The sequence below is a fragment of the Dendrobates tinctorius genome, unplaced genomic scaffold (genome assembly GCF_039654945.1).
Source record: "Dendrobates tinctorius isolate UK_male_01 unplaced genomic scaffold, ASM3965494v1 ptg000011l, whole genome shotgun sequence".
In the NCBI taxonomy this organism is placed as follows: Eukaryota; Metazoa; Chordata; class Amphibia; order Anura; family Dendrobatidae; genus Dendrobates; species Dendrobates tinctorius.
In genome coordinates, this window is record NW_027361679.1 from 15,873,564 (window position 1) to 15,896,002 (window position 22,439).

At 42.5% G+C, this 22,439-nt stretch overlaps 1 protein-coding gene across 1 annotated transcript in view; it reads right to left on the reverse strand.

The window, feature by feature from the left end:
* Window positions 1–22,439, reverse strand: part of LOC141099809 (melanopsin-B-like) — a 203,799-nt gene that overhangs the window by 145,952 nt on the left and 35,408 nt on the right. Inside the window, exons 5-7 of the mRNA XM_073587878.1 lie at window positions 13,066–13,237; window positions 8,845–9,000; window positions 6,767–6,874 (exon numbers count right to left, since the gene is read on the reverse strand). Of these exons, the coding sequence (XP_073443979.1) occupies window positions 6,767–6,874; window positions 8,845–9,000; window positions 13,066–13,237 (436 nt within the window). The remainder of the gene's footprint in view (window positions 1–6,766; window positions 6,875–8,844; window positions 9,001–13,065; window positions 13,238–22,439) is intronic.

The following is a 22,439-nucleotide window of genomic DNA, read 5'->3' on the forward strand; positions in this document are numbered from 1 at the left end:
GCGCACACACCGCGCATCATGATGACGTCAGGCTGTCAATCAACTTTGAACTTCCGATTCCGATGCCGAATTCCGATATTGAAAAAATATCGGAAGTCGGTATCGGAATTCCGATACAGCAAGTATCGGCCGATACCCGATACTTGCGGTATCGGAATGCTCAACACTATTGACGAGTGTGACCAACCTGTCAATCAGTTCTCCAAGCGATACTACAGATCGCTTAGACAATGCTAGCATTTTGCAAGCCAATTACGCTTGCAAAATGCTAGTTTTTCCGCGGGAAAATCGCGGGAATTTAAAATGCGATTTTCCCACGGACTGGAATTCCGGAATTCTCGCGGTAATTTCCGCGAGAGTTCCGGTACGTGTGCACTTAGCCTGAAAGCTCTCCTTGTTGAGTGGGTCTAGAAGTGTCATCAACCAGTTATGACTGTCAGCCAAAATGTTGACAATACGAGGGTCACAGGAAAGGCAGCGCAACATAAAGTCATGCATGTCAGACTATAACAGGCAAGACTTCCGTGTCCTCACCAAGAGGACGACTGACCATGCTCTTCTCCTCATCCTCCCTGTCCTCAGACCATCCATGCTGAACAGACGGTATGACAGTTTTGCTTGTAGTACAGTCTATAGCGCATGAAACTAGCTCCTCTTCTTCCTCCTCCTCTTCCAAATTGTCAACCAATCCACATTGGGATGACATGAGGTTGGGCTGTGCGTGATCACCCTGTATGCTTCCTTGCTCCATCTCCTCGTGCTCAGCCTGCAATGCTGCCTCATTGATTGTGAGCAGAGAGAGTTTCAGAAGACAGAGAAGCAGGATGGTGATGCTTGTTATGGCATCCTCGCCGCTCACCAGCTTGGTGGACTCCTCAAAGTTTTGTAGGATGGTACATATGTCTGACATCCATGTCAGCTCCTGAGGTCTTATGTGCAGAGTCTGAACTGAATACCGATGGACTTGTTGATGCTAGTAGTCAACAAGTGCCCTCTTCTGCTCACAAATCCTTTCCAAAATGTGCAGTATTGAGTTCCAACGTGTGAGGACATCACACCTCAGTCGGTGAGCCGGAATTTGCAAATACTGCTGAAGCATGGCACGGGCGGCGAAAGCTGGAGCTGACTTTCTAAAATGGGCACAGAGGCAGCGTACTTTGACAAGCAGATCCAGCAGCTCCGGATAGTTTTTGTGAAACCGTTGAACAAGCAGGTTAAGCACATGGGCCGGGCATGGTACATGTGTGAGCTTGCCTCGCCTCAGAGCCACCACCAGGCTCCGGCCATTGTCACACATGACCATGCCTGCCTGTAAGTTCATCAGTGTCAACCACACATCTGCCTGCTCTTTCAGAGCTGTCCACAACTCTTCAGCATTGTGCGGGTTGTCACCTAAGCATGTTAGCTTCAGTACAGCCTGTTGACACTTGGATGAGTCAGTGCTTCCAGCTTGTGACTGATGTGGTCATTTTGGAGATTTAGGCTGAAGAGGAGGAGGTGCAGGAGCTGTAGAGTATCAGGGCATCCCTGATTTACGTAGGGCCCGCAATCCTCTGCGTCGGGAGTACGTGTTTCATCCCAAGGTCCCTCTGGGTCCCGGCTTCCACTATGTTAACACAGTGTGCCATCAGCGAGATGTAGCGTCCCTGCCCACAAGCACATGTTCACGTGTCAATGGTTAGGTGTACTTTTCCAGTAGCAGCATTGTTCATGGCACGGGTAATGTTGTGGGACACGTGGTTGTGTAATGGCGGGACAGAATACCGGGAGAAATAGTGGTGTCTGGGGACCTTGGGATGGCCGCCGCATCAGGTTGCAAAAACCTTCCGTATCCACGAGCCTAAAAGGCAACATTTCGAGAGCAAGCATACAATAAATGTGTGAATTTAGTACTGTAGCCTTTGGGGCATTGGCTGCGTATTTACGCTTGTGTTCCAATGACTGGGGTTAGGACAAGTGAAGGCTGTGCTGGGACAAGGAAGTGGATGTGCTTGATGATGATGGTAGTTGAGTGTGGGCAATGACAGGTGCAGGGCATGAGGCATCTTTGCATGCACCGTGGACAGGGATTGGCTTGCACGCACAACAGTGGAAGAAGCAGTGTTTTCACCCACAGACACTGTTCCTGGAGCCTGGTGTTCGGCCCACAATGTTGGGTGCTTTGCTGTTATGTGCCTGATCATGCTGGTGGTGGTCAGGCTGGTCGCTTTGCACCCATGCTGATGCGGGCATGGCAGGTGGTGCAAATGGCCTGTTTGGATTTATCGGCAGAGTCTTTAAAAAACATCCAGACTCAGGAAGACCTAACAGTTGTACTGCCAACTTTCGTCGTGTTGGTGTTACGAGGAATGGTTCCCCACCTTCTGTCTGCGGACACCACACTGCTTCATCCTGCCTATTGGGGTGCTCCGCCTCCCTCCCCCTGTGTTCTGCATCCTCGCTCTGCATGTCCTCCTGCCAGGTTGGGTCAGTTACTATATAATCCACCACCTCGTCTTCCACTTCTGCACAGTGGTCTTCCTCCTGACTTTTGGGCAATTGTGTCTCATCATCGCCTCACACATCGCCTCACAGCATCTTGTGACACATTCCCACCGTCAACTTCTTGTGACAGTGGCTGCTCAAATATTTGGGCATTGCTACATGCAATCTCATCTTGCCCCGATTCAAGTGGACCAGGCGAGAGGCCTGAATCTATAAATGGAAAAGTGAACACTCTTCAGAGTGTCAAGTGTGGGATCAGTTGTCTCCGGGCACTCGGCATGGCGGGAGGATCAGGGTGAGGAATATGCGGTCCAGACTCATGGCTACTCAGACTTGAACGTCTGGAAGACAGAGTGGTGGTGGTGGTGACCACTGCATGGTTTCAATAATGCTGTTTTTCGGTCCCCTATGAATTTGGATAGGAAGGTCATGCGAGAAGATGTTGGTGTTTGTTGTGGCACAATTTCAGCTTGGCCTCGACCTCTGCCTGCACCATAACCATCACGTGCACTTCCCCATCCCTTGCCACAAGCCTTGCCGTTTTTAAATGGACTACACTATTTTCCACGTTCACTACAAATGGTTGAATTGGGAACAAATACAGTGGAATGCAGGTCTGAAATGCAACAATTTGTAACCTACAAATAGATCAGGCATCTGACGGAGATACCACAATGTTCAATATGGCTGTATTTTTTATTTTTTATCCCAAAATAGTGTATAGAACTAGGGTAGCAGACAGCAAATACAGTGGAATGGAGGACTGAAATGCCATTTGTAGCCCACTGATAGATCAGGCATCTGATGGAGATAGCACACTGTTCAATATGTGGACTGTATTTTGTTATTTTTTACCCCAAAATAGTGTATAGAACTAGGGTAACAGACAGCAAATACAATGGAATGGAGGCCTGAAATGCCACAATTTGTAGCCCACAGATAGACAAGGTGTCTGACGGAGATAGCCCACTTTCAAATATCTGCACTATATTTTTTTTGGCCAGAAAAATTGTGTCAGTAAGTTGGCTATGACACAACAAAACAAATTCTATGGAGGCCTGAAATGGCAAAATTTTGAGCACAATGATAAGCGATCCATGTGGCGGACAAAACCCAGTGTAAAATATCTGCCCTGTAGCGAAATATTTTTATGGTAGCAAAATGGTGTAAAAAAATTGTATGACACTCCAAAAAAATTCTACAGTACCACAAAGCATGCAATTTATACTGCAGACAAAAAGGCAGCACTTGCCTACACAGATGTTTGAACTTATGCAATACAGGGTGCAGCCAGCCTATAAAGCAAGATGTTAGCAACACAGGTGCAAAATACAAGATCAACAGCCACTCTCCACCTATCCATTCCTGGAGGGGGTGACTTCTCAGTATACAATTGCACAATAAAGGCCCGCTTAGGGCGTTGTTCACACAAGGGTACTGTATAGTGTCTGGTTCACAGCTTATTAGTAACACCCCTACTTTTTGATTAGGCGGGCTGGTCAGCACACTCTCAATGCATCACAGTGTGAACACCCCTCATGCTAGACCACACGTGTTTGGGCTTGGCTACACCCCGAAAAATATAGTGCAAAAATGCAAAAATAGTGAGGTATTAGTTGATATTTTGGCCAAATATGTAAGCTCGTAACCCGCGCCAAGAGTCCCCACGCTTACTAGTCCCTACACTAAACTAATGAGCAAAGCCACTAAAGAAGACTCAAAGTCTCCAAAAATTCAATTTAAGCAGCAGACAAAAAGGCAGCAACACTTTCCTGCCCATATCTTGGAAAAATGCACTACAGGATGCAGCCAGCCCATAAAGCAAGGTATTAGCAACACAGGTGCAAAATACCAGATTAACAGCCACTCTCCACCTACCCATTCCTGGAGGGGGTGACTGCCCAGTATACAATTGCACAATAAAGGCCCGTATAGGGCTTTGTTCACACAAGGGTACTGCATAGTGTCTGGTTCACAGCCTGTTAGTCATGCCCCTACTTTTTGATTAGTCGGGCTGGCCAGCACACTCTCAATGCATCACAGTGTGAACATCCCTGTTGCTGCATTTTTGTCTGCTGTTTAAATTGAATTTTTGGAGACTTTGAGTCTTCTTTTGGTGGCTTTGTCAATTACCACAAAAATGGCAGATTTTTCTGCGCACTCAGATGTGATGCCTGGGACTGGCAATCTCGTTTAAAATTGATGGATTTTCACGCTGTACTATGAAAAGAATCTGGCTGTAGTCTGCAGTGTCAAGCAAATGAAGAAACAAAAGGGGTTCTGGATTGCTTTGGAATAAAATGATCAGGATTAATATGCAAAAAAAAAAAATCCTAGCCACTAATACCTGAGGCTAGGTATATACGGTCAATATATGTAATAGGCAGCAGACAGTAATGGAATGGACCATCTTAATGTATGCAATGATATCTATATACCCACATACAGTGCCTGCATGCCTTGCACTGATATGTATATAGCCACATACACTCCCCTGCCTATCTAGCACTGCAATCTATATACCCCATAATTAGTCCTTAGAAGGACTTTTGGTTTAGCTGGATTTGTGGATTCTATGATGGCATACCCACACTAACTTATAAACCCCCAAATCTGACCCTGTCTCAGCAGCAGCTCTCCCTACACTGTCTGATTCTGGACATAACTGTGACGAGCAGGGTGACGGCAGGTCTCTTATAGACCTGATGACGCTGTGTGGCCAACCAATCACTGTAATACCACAACAAAAATGGCTGCAGAATTACAGTGCATGGCAGACAATCCATTCATGTTGATTAGCGCTTTAAAGAGTGCCAAACATGCAGGGCGGGGACCCGAGCTCCCGCCAAATAATACCGGAAATGCTCGGCGCTCGCTGAGTACCGCGAGTACAGTGATACTCAGGTGAGTAATGAGCATTACTGAGCCTGCTCGCTCATCACTAATGTTTACCCACCATGCAATACTATCATGGAGGTATCTGTAGGATAACAATTACTCCAAGTATACAGCCATTGCAATTGAAGGGGTTGTTTGAGATAAAAATTAACTTTCATCCAAAATGCCTCTCTTTATTGCTGTAATCTAAACTATTTTCTAATATACTTTAATAAAAAATTCCCTATCCTTCCCTAACTACAATGTCTAACTGCTTTTCTGTTTCTACTACTTCCTTACCTTTTTGATGATGCTTCGATTGAGAATTCCAGTATCACTGCCACAGCCTCTGCCCTCTCCCTGAAATGAAATGTCATCAGCGACCTTCATTTCAGTACAAAGACAGTGCACTGTCTCACCAGCTTAGATCATTAGTATCAAGCTGGCCAGAGAGCGCACTGTCAGTGTCCATTGTAAGATGAATACCCGTCGTGCAGAGACCAGTGCCGCATCTGCGGGTCATATGTAAAATTGGGGCAGGTCTTGGCAAACCAGGTATTCATCTTACAATGTGAACTGACAGTGCGCTCTGTTCCCAACTCGTTACTACTAATCTTACTCAAATCACTGATGATGCTTCATTTCAGGGAGGGGCAGAGGCTGCAGCAGTGACCACAATCACTGCCTGCTGATGATGCTACTTTTGAGAATCCTAGCCCATGCTGGAATACTGGAACAATACATCATGAAAATGGAAGTAGGAAAAAAAAGAAAAGCAGTTAGATAGTGTAGTTAGGGAATGGTAGGGAATTTTTAATTAAAGTGTACTAGAAAATAGTTTAGATTATGGCATTAAATATATTGGCATTTAGGATGAAAATTAAGTTTTATTTCGGACCACCACTTTAAGAACTATCATCGGCATGAAGAACCAAGTGACCTGGAAGTAATGATATGTATCACACAGAGCCCTGATCTCATCTCAACAACAAAGAGTTTATCTGGGACATCATCATCATTGAGAATTGATTTTATGATGCTGTTTTGAATGCAAAGAGTGGTCACATCATATATTTGATTGGACTTTTTTTTACTTTTGTTCATTTACTTTGCATTTTGTTAATTGATAAAGATGAACTGTAAATACATTTATTTTTAAAAAGAATTCTTATTTTGCAGTATTTTTTGCACATCTGCCTAAAACTTTTGCACAGTACTATATGTTGATGGCCACATTGGCTGGTACCAGCATCAGTAACAAGCTCAAGAACTTACACATACTGGCATTATTTTTTCATTTCTATAGGAACAAATATTCTTTAAAAGATAATAAAAATAATAAATAATCTTCTAAAAATAACCTCTACACTTTTATAATTTTAGATTTAAATGGCAGGAGATTTACCTGTACTTTGGATGTATTATTCCATAGATAATAGGATTATAAATTGCAGAAGCTTTAGCTATAACTGCAGGAACTGTCTTGGAATACGGTGTTAAAGATTTACCATGGCTAAAATAGAAATGGATAAGTAATCAGTGCAAGATCTGAACATTTTCATCTAATAGATTTAGGGCTGCACTCGAAGCTATTAAAGAGGTTGTTCAGAACCCTTATTTTTTTTACTATAGGCCTAAAAATTGACATTCAGGTAGTTGCTAACAGAGGCAATTACCTGCCTGCTCTGTCAGGGTGTCGGCTCACAGTTGTCACCGACCAGTGATTCAGCTTCTCCAGCTCTTCTTCTTCTGGGCTGCTCTGTAGAACGATTGTGACTGATACGACAGTTGGCTCCCCACACTTAGGCAGTAGGGAGGTGACTGTCAATCAGCATGACATTGACAATTATGCCCTGTTAACAGAGCAGAGCAGAAGAGAAGCTTCTGCTTTGCCGACATGACACAAGCGGAAGCCACTGAATCATGATTGCTGAACCAGTCTGTGACTGCACTGTGCCAGTAGAGATGGGTGATGTGCAGAACAGGCATGTAGTTAGCAACCACCTGCCTGTTAGTTATTAGGCCTGCAGTAAAAATATTAAGTAGTCCTGGATAATCCCTTTCAAGCCACGAATAATCGAACATCAATAGGTAAACTGTCAACTGATTATACTTTCTGAAACAACCAGACTAGACAATGTAATAACAAGTAACTTCCTATTAAACTTATATAACTTCAACCATTTATCATAATAAATTAAAATGGACCTTCAACAAACTTTACATGAATCAATAATATAAGTGAATATAGGAAACTTTGGAATATACAGTTGTGCTCAAAAGTTTACATACTCCGACAGAATCCACAAGACACAAGTCAACCTGTCATTGGCTACAGCAGAACAAAGTGAAGGTTCTGGAGTGTCCATCTCAGACTCCTGACCTCAATATTATTACGCCACTCTGGGGAGAGCTCAAGCGCGCAGTTCATACTAGACAGCCCAGGAATTTACAGAAACTGGAGGCTTTTTGCCAAGAAGAGTGGGCACTTTACCATCTGAGAAAGTAAAGAACCTCATCCACAACTACCATAAAAGACTTCAAGCTGTCATTGATGTTAGAGGGGGCAATACCCAGTATTAAGAAAAGGGGTATGTGAACTGTTGATCAGGGTCATTTGGATGTTTTGGGTTGTCATTATGATTTAAAAAGAGAAAACTCAGTAGTTTGACAACAAATGGCTTCACCTAACCACTAACCATGAGTGGAGAAAAAAGTTTTGGTGTTATCATTCATATTCTCTGAAAAAAAAGGCCAAGAAAGTAAAAATTCTGCCGGGGTATGTAAACTTTTGAGCACAACTGTATTTTGTCAGAAAAATCAGGCTTCTTTTTTACTTATCAGACATTTCTTCCCTTCCCACTGTCTCTTGAACTTTTCATTCTCTCTGAAAAACAACTCAAATTCTTCTTGCTCAGAGAAGCCGGACTACCAGCTCACTGAAATGTCATGTGACATAGGCCATTATATCCTATGGAGCGGTGAAGAAAAGGAGGAGGAAGGAGCAGCGAGAGGAAACAAGCAGAAGGAGAAGTAAAATGATCGTGATCAGCTTTCTAACAAGTATTTACTTCAAAGAAGATCAGATTCACATCCAAACAGCTCACCGCTGCTGAATAATATCCTCCATACTGCTGCAACTTGTCTCTTTATGCTAAAAATTGAGTGAAGAGCTGGAATCCATATCTTTGTGCTATCTATCGAAGAAATCACTGTAACTAGCCCCCACCCCACTCCTAGTGGATCTCAAGTTAGAGGTAGAGCCTAAAGAGTGGAAAATTGTTGAAAATGCAAGATACAAGTCATATAATGGCCAGATGCAGTGATAGTCATCATGTGATCACACAGGACAGCTTATCTGAAAAAACACCTGAAAGTACAGTAAACACTTATATATACTTATATATGCATGTCAAATGCTCAGCAATAACTAATCACTTACATGAATTATGATGATTAATTCTAACAATTTTTTTTGCTTACCCAGCCCATGCAATCAATGTGACACAAGCATATGGAGACCAAGACAATACATATACAGTTATAATAACAAATGCAATCTTTGCCATTTTCCATTCATTCTTTATAGATGGGGATAAGAAGGTTTGCCGTCCACAAGATGCAAGCTTCTGAACATTCCTGGGGAAAAACAGACAATATATGTATCACAAGGAGGAGTAGAATGATGCAATTTTTCCAAAATGCATCAGTCTTGTTTAGATGTTATTTGCATACTTCTGATGCTGAAAACTGCTATTGTCAGCTACTTCTGATGCTGAAAACTGCTGTTGGGAAAACGGCAGGGCTCGGAAGAGAGGGTGCACCATTTGACTTTTGTAATGCAAAATTATCTGAAATCGAGAGAGGATGCCATGTTAAATTTGGAGAGCCCCTGATGTGCCTTAACAGTGGAAACCACCCACACATTACATCATTTTGGAAACTACACCCCTCGAGTAATTTTTCTAGATGTGTGGTGAGCACTTTGAACTGCCAGGGGCTTCACAGAACTTTATAATGTTAAGCAGTGAAAATTAAAAAACACATTTTTCTCAGAAAAATGTTATTTCAGCAATTTCTTCTGAGTATGGGAATACCGCATATGTGGTGAAAAACTACTATCTGTATGCACTGCAAGACTAGGAAGGGAAAGAGCAACATTTGACTTTTAGAATGCAAAATTGGCTGGAATCGAGAGCGGACACAATTAATTGTTTGGAAAGCCCCATATATGCCCAAACAGTGGAAACCCTCCACAAGTGAGTCCATTTTGGAAACTAGACCCCCCAAGGAAATTATTTAGATTTGTGGTGAGCACCATGATCTCCCAGATTTTTCCCGGAATTTTATGACGTTAAGCCGTTAAAATTAAAAAAACACATGTATCCCACAAAAATGTTATTTTTGCCCCCAATTTTTTATTTTACAAAGATAGCAAGAAGAAATTCACCAAACAAGTTGTTCTGCTATTTCTTCTGAGTATGCCAATACCCCATATGCTGTGAAAAACTACTGTCTGGGCATACTATAGGGCTAGGAAGGGAATAAGCAACATTTTACTGTTAGAATGTAAAAATGCCTTGAATCGACAGCAGACGCCATGTTGCATTTGGAGAGCTCCTGATCTACTTAAACAGTGAAAACCCTCTGACAAATGACCCCATTTTGTAAAGTAGACCACTCAAGATATTTATCTAGATGTGTGCTACGCATCTTGAACTCCCAGTTTCTTCACAAAATTTTATGACGTTGAGCCGTGAAAATTAAAAAAACACGTTTTGCACAAAAATGTCCTTTTAGCCCTCAATTTTTTTAATTTCACAAGTGTAAAAACAAAAAATGGGCTATACAATTTGTATGCAATTTCTTCTAAGTACTTGATACCCCTTATGTGAGGAAAAACTACTACTGGGGTGCACGGTGGGGCTCAGATGGGAAGGAGCGCTATTTTGGTTGGAATAGGTTGCAAACTCCATGTCACATTTGACAAGTTTCTGACACGTGAAAACAGCAGAAACCCCAAAAAGTGACCCCATTTACCCCAAGTACAACTCTCATGGAATTCATCTAAGGGAGTAGTGAGTATTTTTAACTCTCAGGCGATTCACAGTCTTGTATAACATTGGGCTGAATAAATGAAGTATTGCCATTTTTTCCACTAAAATGTTGCCTTTACCCCAAGTTTGTAGTTTTCAAAAGGGGTAATAGGAGAAAACAAACAGTACTATTTATCACATAATTTGTCCTGAGTACACCGATACCCCATAAGTGGTTGAAAACTACTTTTGAGGCACAGTGCAAAACTCAGAAGGAAATTAGCATCATGTTATAGTGCAGATTTTCCTTTTACGATTTGCAGGTACCATGACCCACTGGGAGTGCCCCTGAAGTGCTAGAACAGCAGAATCCCACATAAGTGACCCCATTTTAAAAATTAGACAAGAGGAAATCGGTATAAATTGCACCAAAGTTTGTCACACAATTTCTGCTGAATGTGGCAATACCCCATATGTGTATGTCCATATGTCCAGTACTGCTTAGCCACACAACGAAACTCGGAAAGGACATAGCGCTATTTGACTCTGGGAGAACAAATTATTGTAGAATAGTTTGCAGACCCATATACAGAACCTTTAATTACCAGAAGAGCAGAATCCTCCCTAAAGTGACCCCATTTTGGTAATTACACCCTGCTGTGAATTTATCTACAGGTGTAGTGACAATTTTACTTCCACGGTTGTTTTCCTGAAAAAAAGCAGCAGTGAATGTTGCTGAGTGAAAATTGCAAATCTTCCATTGTATTGCTCAGTATGTTCTAGTGCCCAATACATTATAGGGTCCATACATTGTGCCCAGCTCAGGATTCTGGAGACATGCACCCGTAAATTAAGTGGGCTCTCATCACTACAGAAATGTCAAACATGTGGACACTGGATGTGGTTTAGGCACACTGGACCTTAGAAGGGAGGGGGCATTTGGATTATGGAGTGCAGAATTTGTTGGATTTTTTGGGGGAGTGAGGAGTCATAGCCTTTCAAGCTTTTCCAGAGACTTTGTGCTACCAGTAATGTGTAAGCCCCTATATTTCCGTTAACAGATGACCAGTCTGAGTGGAAACTTGCTTTTTTTGTGGATGGAGTTTATGCTTTTATTGGGAACATTTTGCATAACATTTTGGATCACATTTATCATGCGCTCTGCACTGAGCACTTACTTTGGGGTTTCCATCTAAATCTCCAAACTACGTGATTCTGATGAAATCCCTGAGAGATACATTCACTATAATGAAGCAGCGGAGTTAGGCTATGTGCACACGCTGCGGATTGGTCTGCGGATTTGTATCTGCGGAACCGAAGGTAAAATGACCTGCGGTTTTACCTGCGGATTGGCCTGCGGTTTTCCCCTGCGGTGTATCACCTCTACAATGGAGGAGTTGGTAAACCGCAGCAGAATCCGCAGAAAAGAAGTGACATGTCATTTCTTTCTGCAGATTCAAAACCGCAGTTAAAATCCGCAGCATGTGCACAGCAGATTGTAAATCCCATAGGATAACATGCTACTGTACACTGTCTGCAGAACTGCTGCAGTTCCGCAGCGGCCAAAACCACAGCGGATCCGCAGCAAAAACGGCAGCATGTGCACGTAGCCTTACTCTGGACTCCGTATGGCCTCTATTCAATGTTCTTCTTTTCAGCAATGCACAAAACTGTGGCCATTGGTGCTGTTATGCAAGTCTAAAAATACGCACACCACTGGATTATAGACCAGATTGCATCCACAGTGCCTCCATCTGCCTCAATATAGGGAATCTGCTGCCAGAGGTTAATTCTTAATCACATATTTCAGAGATTTACACAGAAATCCTAGTGTAAGTGCTCAATATAGAGCTCAGGGTAAATGTGAGCTGAGCCTTACTACTATCTTTGGGAGACAGAATAAAAAAAATCAACAGCAGGTGATGAATTGTTTTTATTTATTTTACACAATAAAACAACATTTTAGAAAAAATAATTGTTTTTCCATTGCTTTATTCTGAGAGCTATAACTTTTTTATTTCTCCGCTGGCAGAGCTGTATGACATTTTTAGCAGTATCATTTTTATTTGCATTCATTTTGATGTCATATTTTATTACACATTTTTTCCGGTAGAATGATGAAAAAGCATAGTTTTTGCAACATTTATTTATTTTTTACAGTGTTCATTGAAAGTATTGACTAGTGCGAAAGTTTCATAGATCAGGTTATTCAAGAGGCAGCAATACCAAATATGTGTTTTTTTTAATTTTTACATAAATATACATATTTATCGGTGTAATATTTTTTCCTTAGATTTTCAATTTAGTTTGTGAAATTGTGATTTTTAAAAAAAGTAGTTTAAAAACATTTTTACTTTTTTTTTTAAATTTTTTTTACTTAGCACCTGTATGGGACTTCAACTTTTATATATCTGATTATTGGTCTCAAGCATTGCAATGATGATGAGGGAATAAGGCCACTTAACGATTATTTTATTGCTAAATTAAAAATCGTCTCATCCAATTAACAATCGTATTGCTGGCTTTATTTGGACTGCTTTGTACAGTTGTTCCTCATTTATCTGCCTACCTAAATGTAGCAGTCTGAATTTGCATTCATAAGTCCCTGCCAGACACCTCTAGCTTCACTTATCACATTCTCTGTCATGATGATGCAATAATGTCTTACCTGCTAGTACTTCTGATTGCCAGGAACATTAACAAATAACAGTGAAGTATCACAAGGAGTGGAATGAAGAACACACAGCAACACAGCATCATAGTGTAACTTTTGTTTGCAGTTGTAGATGTGACATAGTCCCATGTACATGATATCATTAGACCTTCAGGCACATAAGAACCTAGTAAAAAATGTATCAATTAGTACACAAACACAATAAATAAAAGAGATACTAGTATAATATTTACATAACATAATTTTTACTTAAAAAAACTGTGAAACAATGGTCCATTGAGAAAATATTACTAGAATCAGGAAGGACATTCCTTCTGTGCCATTAAGTTTGACTATGGAATTACTTTAACCCCCTTGACGACAATGTTTGATTTTTGCAATAAAAAATGTATCAATTATTACACAAACACAATAAATAAAAGAGATACTAGTATAATATTTACATAACATAATTTTTACTTAAAAAAATTGTGAAACAATGGTCCATTGAGAAAATATTACTAGAATCAGGAAGGACATTCCTTCTGTGCCATTAAGTTTGACTATGGAATTACTTTAACCCCTTTGATGACAATGTTTGATTTTTGCTCTTTAGCTTTTTTATCTCCTTATAATGCTTGCTTTTTGCAGTTTTGAATGTCCATAATTGTTTATTGGGGTTTGCTTTTACGGCATATATTATTTAGTAAAATGGCCTGAAAATATGATTCTCCAAGTCAATATGATTATGGCAATACCAAACTTGCATAATTTTTTTTTTATTATTTAAATGGTGAAAAAAAATCAGAAGTATGTAAAAGTAAGATATTTTGGTTTGTGTCACCATCTTCCAAGACTTGCAATTTTTTTTATTGTCCCATCAGCTAAGCTGTGCGAGGGCTTTTCTTGTGTAGAGAACTGTTTTTACTGATATCAATTTGGGGGTAAATAAGATGTTTTGATCACTTTTTAGTTTTTATTTCTCTGAGGGTTTGTGAATTTGTGATTCATTGTTTGCTTGATCTACATACTGTAATACCAAAGCATTACAGTATATAATGTAAACCTTGTTCTCCCATGAGCTAGGCTACTCACCTTTCTGCTCCCATGCTCCGCCGTCCTGCTGGTCGGGAATCCCGGCGTCTCACTCCTTCGCATTCAACCTTCCGGATGGCAGCGGATCTGCCCATGCGCTCTAGCCAGTGGGCGCGTGCTCTCCCACTCCTTTAACCCTGCAGCACCTGACCCGAAAGCACTGGTGCTGCGATCAGGTGCTGTCACAGGGTATATCAGGTGGCTCTTCCATATTGGAGTCACCTGATTACCGTGTGCATTTTATACGTTAGTCTTGGCCATGTCTGTGGATTCTGAGAAATTGTCCGCTGTGCTCAAATGGCCTCCTCCAGTAGGAGTTAAAGCCATTCAATGGTTCCTAGGCTTCGCATATTATTATAGGCAATTCGTCCCTCACTTTTCTTCGGTGTCCAAGCCTATCACCGCTCTTATCCGGAAGGGAGCAAAACCGATTGTCTGGTCTTCGGAGGCCGAGGATGCCTTTCAAGCCCTGAAACAGGCCTTTGCATCAGTCCCAGACCTGCACCGGCCAGTGGCCAGCAGGCCCTTCACCCTTGATGTGGCTGCTTCCTCCACGGGAGCCGGGGCGATACTTTCCCAGAAGACGTCATCAGGGTGCCTAGTTCCTTGTGGATTCTTCTCCAAATTGTTCTCTCCTGCGGAATGCAATTACTTGATTGGGGATCGAGAATTGCTAGCTATAAAGATGGCTTTGGAGGAATGGCGCCGTCCATCCCTTTATAATCTTCACTGACCACAAGAATCTGGCCTATATCCAGTCAACTCAGAGACTGAATTCCAGACAGGCCAGATAGTCTCTGTTCTTTTCTCATTTTGATTTCAAGCTTCACTTCCGACCCGGCAATAAAAATACCAAGGCTGATGCACTCTCCAGGTCTCTTCAGTCAACTGAGGCGGAGGAGGTTTCTTTGCACATCATCGACCCTGCAAAGATCATCACAGTGGCTCCCGTGAATCTTGTTTCTCCCCCGCCGGGCAAGACCTTCATCCTTCAAGTGGGAACAGTGGAGGTGTTACACTGGCGGCACTCCTCCAAGATTGCTGGACAAGTTGGGATTAAAAAGACCTTTGCTCTCCTCTCCCGTTATTATTGGTGGCCGTCCCTCTGCCAAGATGTGACGAATTTTGTAGCCTCCTGCATGACCTGTGCTAAAAACAAGGCTCCAAGACAGTAGCCTCCCGGTCTTCTACACCCTTTGCCAGTTCCTGCTGTCCCTTGGCAGCACATTGCCATGGACTTCATCACTGATCTGCATCATTCCTCAGGGTGTACGACTATCCTGGTGGTGGTGGACCGGTTCTCCAAAATGGCTCATTTCGTCCCTCTGGCTGGACTGCCATCGGCTCCTGAGTTGGCCAAGATTTTCAACCATCAAATTTTCAGACTACATGGATTCCCTCAGCGAGTTGTGACTGACCGAGGAGTTCAGTTTACTTCCTGGTTCTGGAAAGCACTCAGTAAGCTCATGGGCGTATCTCTGGATTTCTCATCTGCCTATCATCCTCAGACCAACGGGCGAGTGGAACGAATTAATTAAGTTTTGACATCGTACCTGTGCCATTTTTCTAACGCTCATCAAATCGATTGGGTCACCCTTCTTCCCTGGGCAGAGTTCACCCATAACAACCATCCCAGTGAGTCCACCACCAAGTTGCCGTTTTTTGCGGTCTCTGGTCGGAACCCTGGCATACCTCTCCCCATGACTACAGCCTCTGGCATGCCCACAGCGGATCCCCTCTCCATGGAGTTCTCTAAAGTTTGGAGGGAAACCAAGGAAGCACTTGAAAGGGCTGGTGCTCAGATGAAAAGGTATGCAGACAAAAAGCAGAGGGATCTCCCACCATATCGGCCTGGCGACAAAGTCTGGCTTTCGACCAAATATATTCGACTGAAGATTTCCTCATATAAGCTGGGTCCTCAGTACATTGGCCCCTTTGAGATCCTTGGACGCATCAACAACATGGCCTATAAACTGAGGTTGCCTGCTTCACTCCGGGTTCCTAATGCCTTCCATGTCTCGCTCCTAAAACCGGTGATCCTTAATCGGTATCACTCTGCACCACTTGCTACCTCTCAGCAAATGGGGGCCGACAATATTTTTGAGGTAAGGAATTTTCTGGCAATGAAGAGAGTCAGGGGAAGGACCTTCTTCCTTATTGACTGGAAGGGGTTTGGTCCTGAAGAGAGAGCCTGGGAGCCTCGAGAGAACATTAATGCTCCACTTATTCTGGAGAGGTTCTTGGCCAACCTCAGGAGGGGGAGATGTAAGGGGGTACTGTCATGAAGGTGTCCGCTGTGCCTGCCATGCCCCCAGCTGCTGTGCCCACCTCTCACCCCTCTACTCACCTCTCCACTCCCATGCTCCGCCATCCTGCTGGTCAGGAGTCCTGGCATCTCACTACTTTGCTGTCAGCCTTCCATCCGGCAGCGGATCTGTGCATGCGCTATAGCGCTCTCTCCCACTCCTTTAACTCTGCAGCACCTGACCCGGAAGCACTGATGCTGCAATCAGGTGCTGTCACAGAGTATATCAGGCGGCTCCTCCATATTGGAGGTGCCTGATTATCATGTGCATTTTATACCTTAGTCTTGGCCGTGTCTGTGGGTTCTGTCCACTACTCTCACTATTACCTAGCCAGTGCTTGCTCTCCATGGCCAGTTCCTGGTAGTCCTGTCATCCTGCTCCATCCTGGTAGTCCTGTCCTCCTGCTTCATCCTGGTAGTCCTGTCCTCCTGCTCCGTCCTGGTAGTCCTGTCCTCCTGCTCCATCTTGGTAGTCCTGTCCTCGTACTCTGTCCTGGTAGTCCTGTCCACCTGCTCCATCCTGGTAGTCCTGTCCTCCCGTTCCATCCTAGTTGTGCCCCCATCTGATCCTCCAGTCCTGTCCAAGTGGTTTCTCTGCCGTCCCTTTTGATGCCAGCTGTCGCGGTATCTGGCTCCCTCGGGTTTGCCCCTAATGATCCCTGTACAGGGGTTGGCTCCACCTGGTCCGCTCACTCGGGGGAGCTTCGGTGCGGCATCCCAGAAGGTCCACTGTTTTAAGCACGCCACCCCTAGGTGTCACAGTAGATATATCAAGATGGCAGCTTCACAGGCATAGCAAGACGATAGCTAGGCCTTTAGAAGGCCCCTGGTTGCCATCGTAACACTTTGATATATTGCAATTGCGTTGGGGCTTTGGGAGCCAGTATATTTGTGTGCTCCATGGACCATTCCATTTAAATTCTGCTTTGAGAGATTCTGCTTTCAGAGCAGCAATCATAGCAATCTCTGGTTGCTGCTGTTCTTAATGTTCCATTATGTATATATCTGTCATGCTGAATGCATGGTACAACCTCTGTGCCAGTGTGATCTGCTATGGGAGCCCGACAATAATACATAGCCAGTCTTCAGATGTAACTACAAAGATCAACATTCTCACTGATTCTTGTAGTTTATCTACACCTTATCAAAAGGGGTAATAGAATAAGGGTACCATTACACCTAGCGATGCATCAGCGATCCCGACCAGCGACATGACGCGGTCAGGATCGCTGGTGCATCGCTAGGTGGTCGCTAGTGAGCTGCCACACAGGCAGATCTCACAAGCGACATCGCTGGGGACGGGGGTCGCTACTTACCTGTCAGACGCGGTGATCCTGCATCCTCCCGCCCGGCTCCACACGTCGCTCGTCGGCGCCACAGGAAGCGCCGCAGGAAGAGGAATGGTCCAGGAGCTTCTCACACGATCAGCGATAACCAGCGGGGGAGCCGGTCGGAGGTAAGTATCACACACAGCGATATCGCTAGCAATATCGCTGCAACGTCACAAAATCTGTGACTTTACAGCGATATTGCTAGCGATATCGCAGTGTGTAACGGGGGCTTAAGAGGAGTTTGGCAGAGGGAAAGCTATCCATGGTTGCTATTGCAACTGGAGGGCTGATAAAGCCTACAGGCTTTCAGTCAAACACTGACAATGTTGTGTAATACACACCATTGCTAAAATAATGCTGTGTATTATTAATCCGATAATGAGATCACATGTTAAAGTCCCCTCAAGGGGGTTAATAAGTATTGTAAAAATAAAGTTACAAAAGAAATATACAGTAGGTGTTAATAAAAAAGTAAAAACACCCTTTTCAAAATCTGTGTTTCCCCACATAAAATGTTCTATGGTAAAAAATAAATATAGATAAAAAACCCGACATAAATGGTCTTGCTAATCCACAATGGCACATATTATACTATTGCCCATGAATACCACAAAAAAGTCGAATAAATGCCAAATTTACCATTGTTGTTTATATCACCTCATTAAAAATAATTAAAAAGTGATCAAAAAGATTTATAAATTAAAAAATGGTACCAGAAAATGCTACAGTTCGTTACATAAATAGGAAGCCATCATAGAGCTCTGTAAATGAAAAAATAAAAAGTTATACCTCTCAAACATGATGCAAATAATAAACATTTTCATTAAAAATAGTGATTACAGTACTTGTGCAAAAGAAGTAAAATATAAGAGAATTACATAAGTTGGATATTACTGTAATTGCATTGACTCATGCTATAAAACTATATACCATATATGCTCGTGTATAAGCTGAGATTTTCAGCCCATTTTTTTGGGCTGAAAGTCCCCCTCTCGGCTTATATGCGAGTCTTATACCGGGGGTGGATGAGCGGGGGAGGGGGAGCAGGGGGTCAGAGACCACACTCACCTCTCCCAGAACATTTCTGCAGCCCCTATGTCTCCCTCTGCCTTTTGATTTCTGCATTCAGCGGTCACATGGTACCGCTCATTAAACTCATGAATATGCGCATATTTATGAGTTTAATGAGCGGTACCATGTGACCAGCTGAATGCAGGAAGCAGACGGCAGAGGAAGAAGCAGGGGCTGCCGCTGCAGAGAGGACCTTGTGCTAGGAGGGGTGAGTAAGACGGGGACATAGTGATATTCACCTGTCCCCATTCCAAGCCGTGCACCACTGTGTCTCCGGGTCCTCCTGCTGTGACGGCAGAGGGCGCAATGACGTAGTCAGTGCGCACCCTCTGCTGTTGATGCAGAGATCCAGGAGACACAGCGGTGCACGGCTTGGAACAGTGACAGGTGAATATCACCACTGCCAGGGGCTCAGGACACCGGCACCTAGCCCCCAGCGATGGAGAGGTGAATATGTCATTTTTTTTATTGCAGCAGCAGCAGCAGCAGCAAATAAGAGGTATTTATGGAGCATCTTATGGGGCAGCATTAACCCTTGTGGAGCATCATATGGGGGTATTTATGGGGCAGCATTAACCCTTGTGGAGCAGCATATGGGGGGTATTTATGGGGCAGCATTAACCCTTGTGCAGCAGAATATTATGGGGGGTATTTATGGAGCATCTTCTTGGGCCAGCATTAACCCTTGTGCAGCAGGATATGGGGGGGTAAATCTATGGAGCATCTTCTTGGACCACCATTTAACCCTAGGCTTATACGCAAGTCAATATGTTTTCCCAGTTTTTTGTGGCAAAAGTAGGGGGGTCGGCTTATACACAGGTCGGCTTATACACGAGTATATACGGTAATTACTTCTCACATATGCTGCACGCTGTAAGAGAAAAATGTGAAAAAAAACAATACTAGAATTGCTCGATTTTTTCATTCAGCCTCAAATAAAATTAATTTAAAAAGTTATGAAAAATTTTAAGTACCCAGAAATGACACTAGTGAAAATTGCATCTTGCCATACAAAAAATAAGTTACCACTCAACTCTGCACACAGAAAACTAAAAAATGTTTGAGTTCTGGAATATGTTGAGCTCCCTAAAAAAAAGTTATTTAAAAAAAAATATCTTTTTTATGAGAGTAGGGAAATATTAAAAAAAAACTAAAACAAAAAATCCAGAATTGTTGTTTTGTACATTCTACCTTCACAAAAGTTTAGACTAAAGTGATCAACAAAGCCAAATGTACCAGCAAATGGTACCACTGAACACTATACTTTGTCTCCCTTGTCACCTTGCTAAATTGACAAAAAATTGTGCATGTCAACACAGCAATGGCTGGTGCTCGGATTTAATGCTCAAATCCTCGCCTCTCATATTTGCTGTCTGTTACACAGCCAATTTTGGATTACAATAACTGGACTGAATTACCGCTTCAGAAGTCATAAAAGGACCAGCGCCACAACACTCAGCACACTGACGCCTTTGCACAGCTCAGGGACAGTTCTGATTGGAGGGAAAGAGTAGTTGTCCAGACCTGTGTGCACAGTTTTAGGAAACAAAGTCCTCTAGTGGTAATAGTTTCCTGAACCATCATACTAAAAGTCCTTCAAAGGGTTAATCTTGTGCTTTGCTATTTCTATGTAATACTTTATGCATTTAGCCTAGGGACAGCTGCTGCAGCAAGTAGAGTGGCTGACCTGGCTTTAGGCAGGGCTTAGGCTGGTTTCACACTTGCGTTTTTTTGCGCTGTGTTTTTTTTCCTATACTTAACATGGGTGCGCATTGGCATGCATTTGTACGCGTTTGTATGCGCATGCGTTTTTTTGTAGTGTGCACCCGGGCACACAAAATGCATCCTGTTGCATTTTTTGTGCGTCCGACCTGTCTCAAAAAAACGCATGCGCACGCAATGCGCACAAAATTCACCAAAAACCATGCGCAAAAAACAAGAAAACGCATGATGCGTTTTTATGCGCGTTTGCACTGCGTACACAGTGCAGAGCAAAAAAATGCAAGTGTGAAAGTAGCCTTAGGACTTTTCAGAAGTTTGTAGAAGTCAGAAGTTTGTAGACTAAAAGAACAATTTACATTTTACTCAACAATATACCTATAAGGCTAGAGTCACACTAGCGAATAAATCGGACGAATGCAATGCGATAAAAAATCGCATTGCATTCGTCCCAGTGTTATTCTATGGTGCAGCTCCCATCATCCGATTTTTTATCGGAACGTTTCCTCGGACCAAGACAATCGCAGCATGCTGCGATTGTCACCGATTTTCGGATCGGATTCCCCAATGCAAGTCTATGGGTGCGATAAAAAATCGGATGACAAACGGACCAGATGTGTGACTTGCGATAAAATCGCAACCGGTGTCCTTTACAAAAAGCCGGCAATTCATTTAGCAATACAGTAAAATCACACTGACAGGTTAAATAAAGAAACGAAAGAATAGATATAGACACATAGAATATAAATATAAATATATATATATATATATATATATATTGATAATTCATACAGTTCTTCATAGCAGAATAGCCGCTGAAACATTTGCTGGCTTTTGTAAAATCATTCCCCAACCCGACATGAAATGACACATGGTTTACATACAGTTAACCATATCATTTCATGTTTTTTTTAATATGTCTATCACTAGTCATTAGATGAGGGTTTGTCTGTAAAATTTAGGAGTTGTAAGTGTTAATTTAAGTGGTTAATTCGTTGTTAAAAATTGTGGGGACTCCCTGCAGCCTCAGTGACGTCAGCGGGAGTCCCCGCAATTTTTAACAACGAATTAACCCCTTTAATTAACACCTACAACTCCTAAATTTTACAGACAAACCCTCATCTAATGACTAGTGATAGACATTTTACAAAAAACATGAAATGATATTGTTAACTGTATGTAAACCATGTGTCATTTCATGTCGGGTTGGGGGTTGGGGAATGATTTTACAAAAGCCGGCAAATGTTTCAGTGGCTATTCTGCTATGAAGAACTGTATGAATTATAAATGTATATTATATATGTATATATGTGTCTCTATGACATGTATACATATATATATCTATATATATGTTTTCTATGTGTCTATATCTATTCTTTCCTGTGTTTGAAAACCTGTCATTGTTCTCTATTATATGTCCGTTTTGGAAGCCTGCGAGAAAATCTCAGCAGACGGATGTCAAACGGATGCTTAGATGCGATTAAAATCGCATCATCACAGGAAATTCGGATGGCAGACGGATCACTGGTCAAGAAACCTTTGTGCGATTTCGTACCGTAAAAATCGGACCGATTTTTTATTCATTGTGTGTGACTCCAGCCTAAAGAGAAAAATCAGACAAACTGAACATTTGGAAGTGGTCTCTTAATTTTTGCCAGAGCTGTATAGCTCCTGCAAGTTGCCACATTTTTTTTGTGAAAAAAATGACTGTATTATCATTCATACAGTTTAACCTGCTTTATGTGAAATGACAGGGGTTTGAAATAAAAAAAACACTTGACCTGCTAGAGGTGATCATATTTTTTTGTTTCAAAAATTGACTATTGATATTCATACAGTTTAACCTGCTTTTTGTGAAATTATGGCGG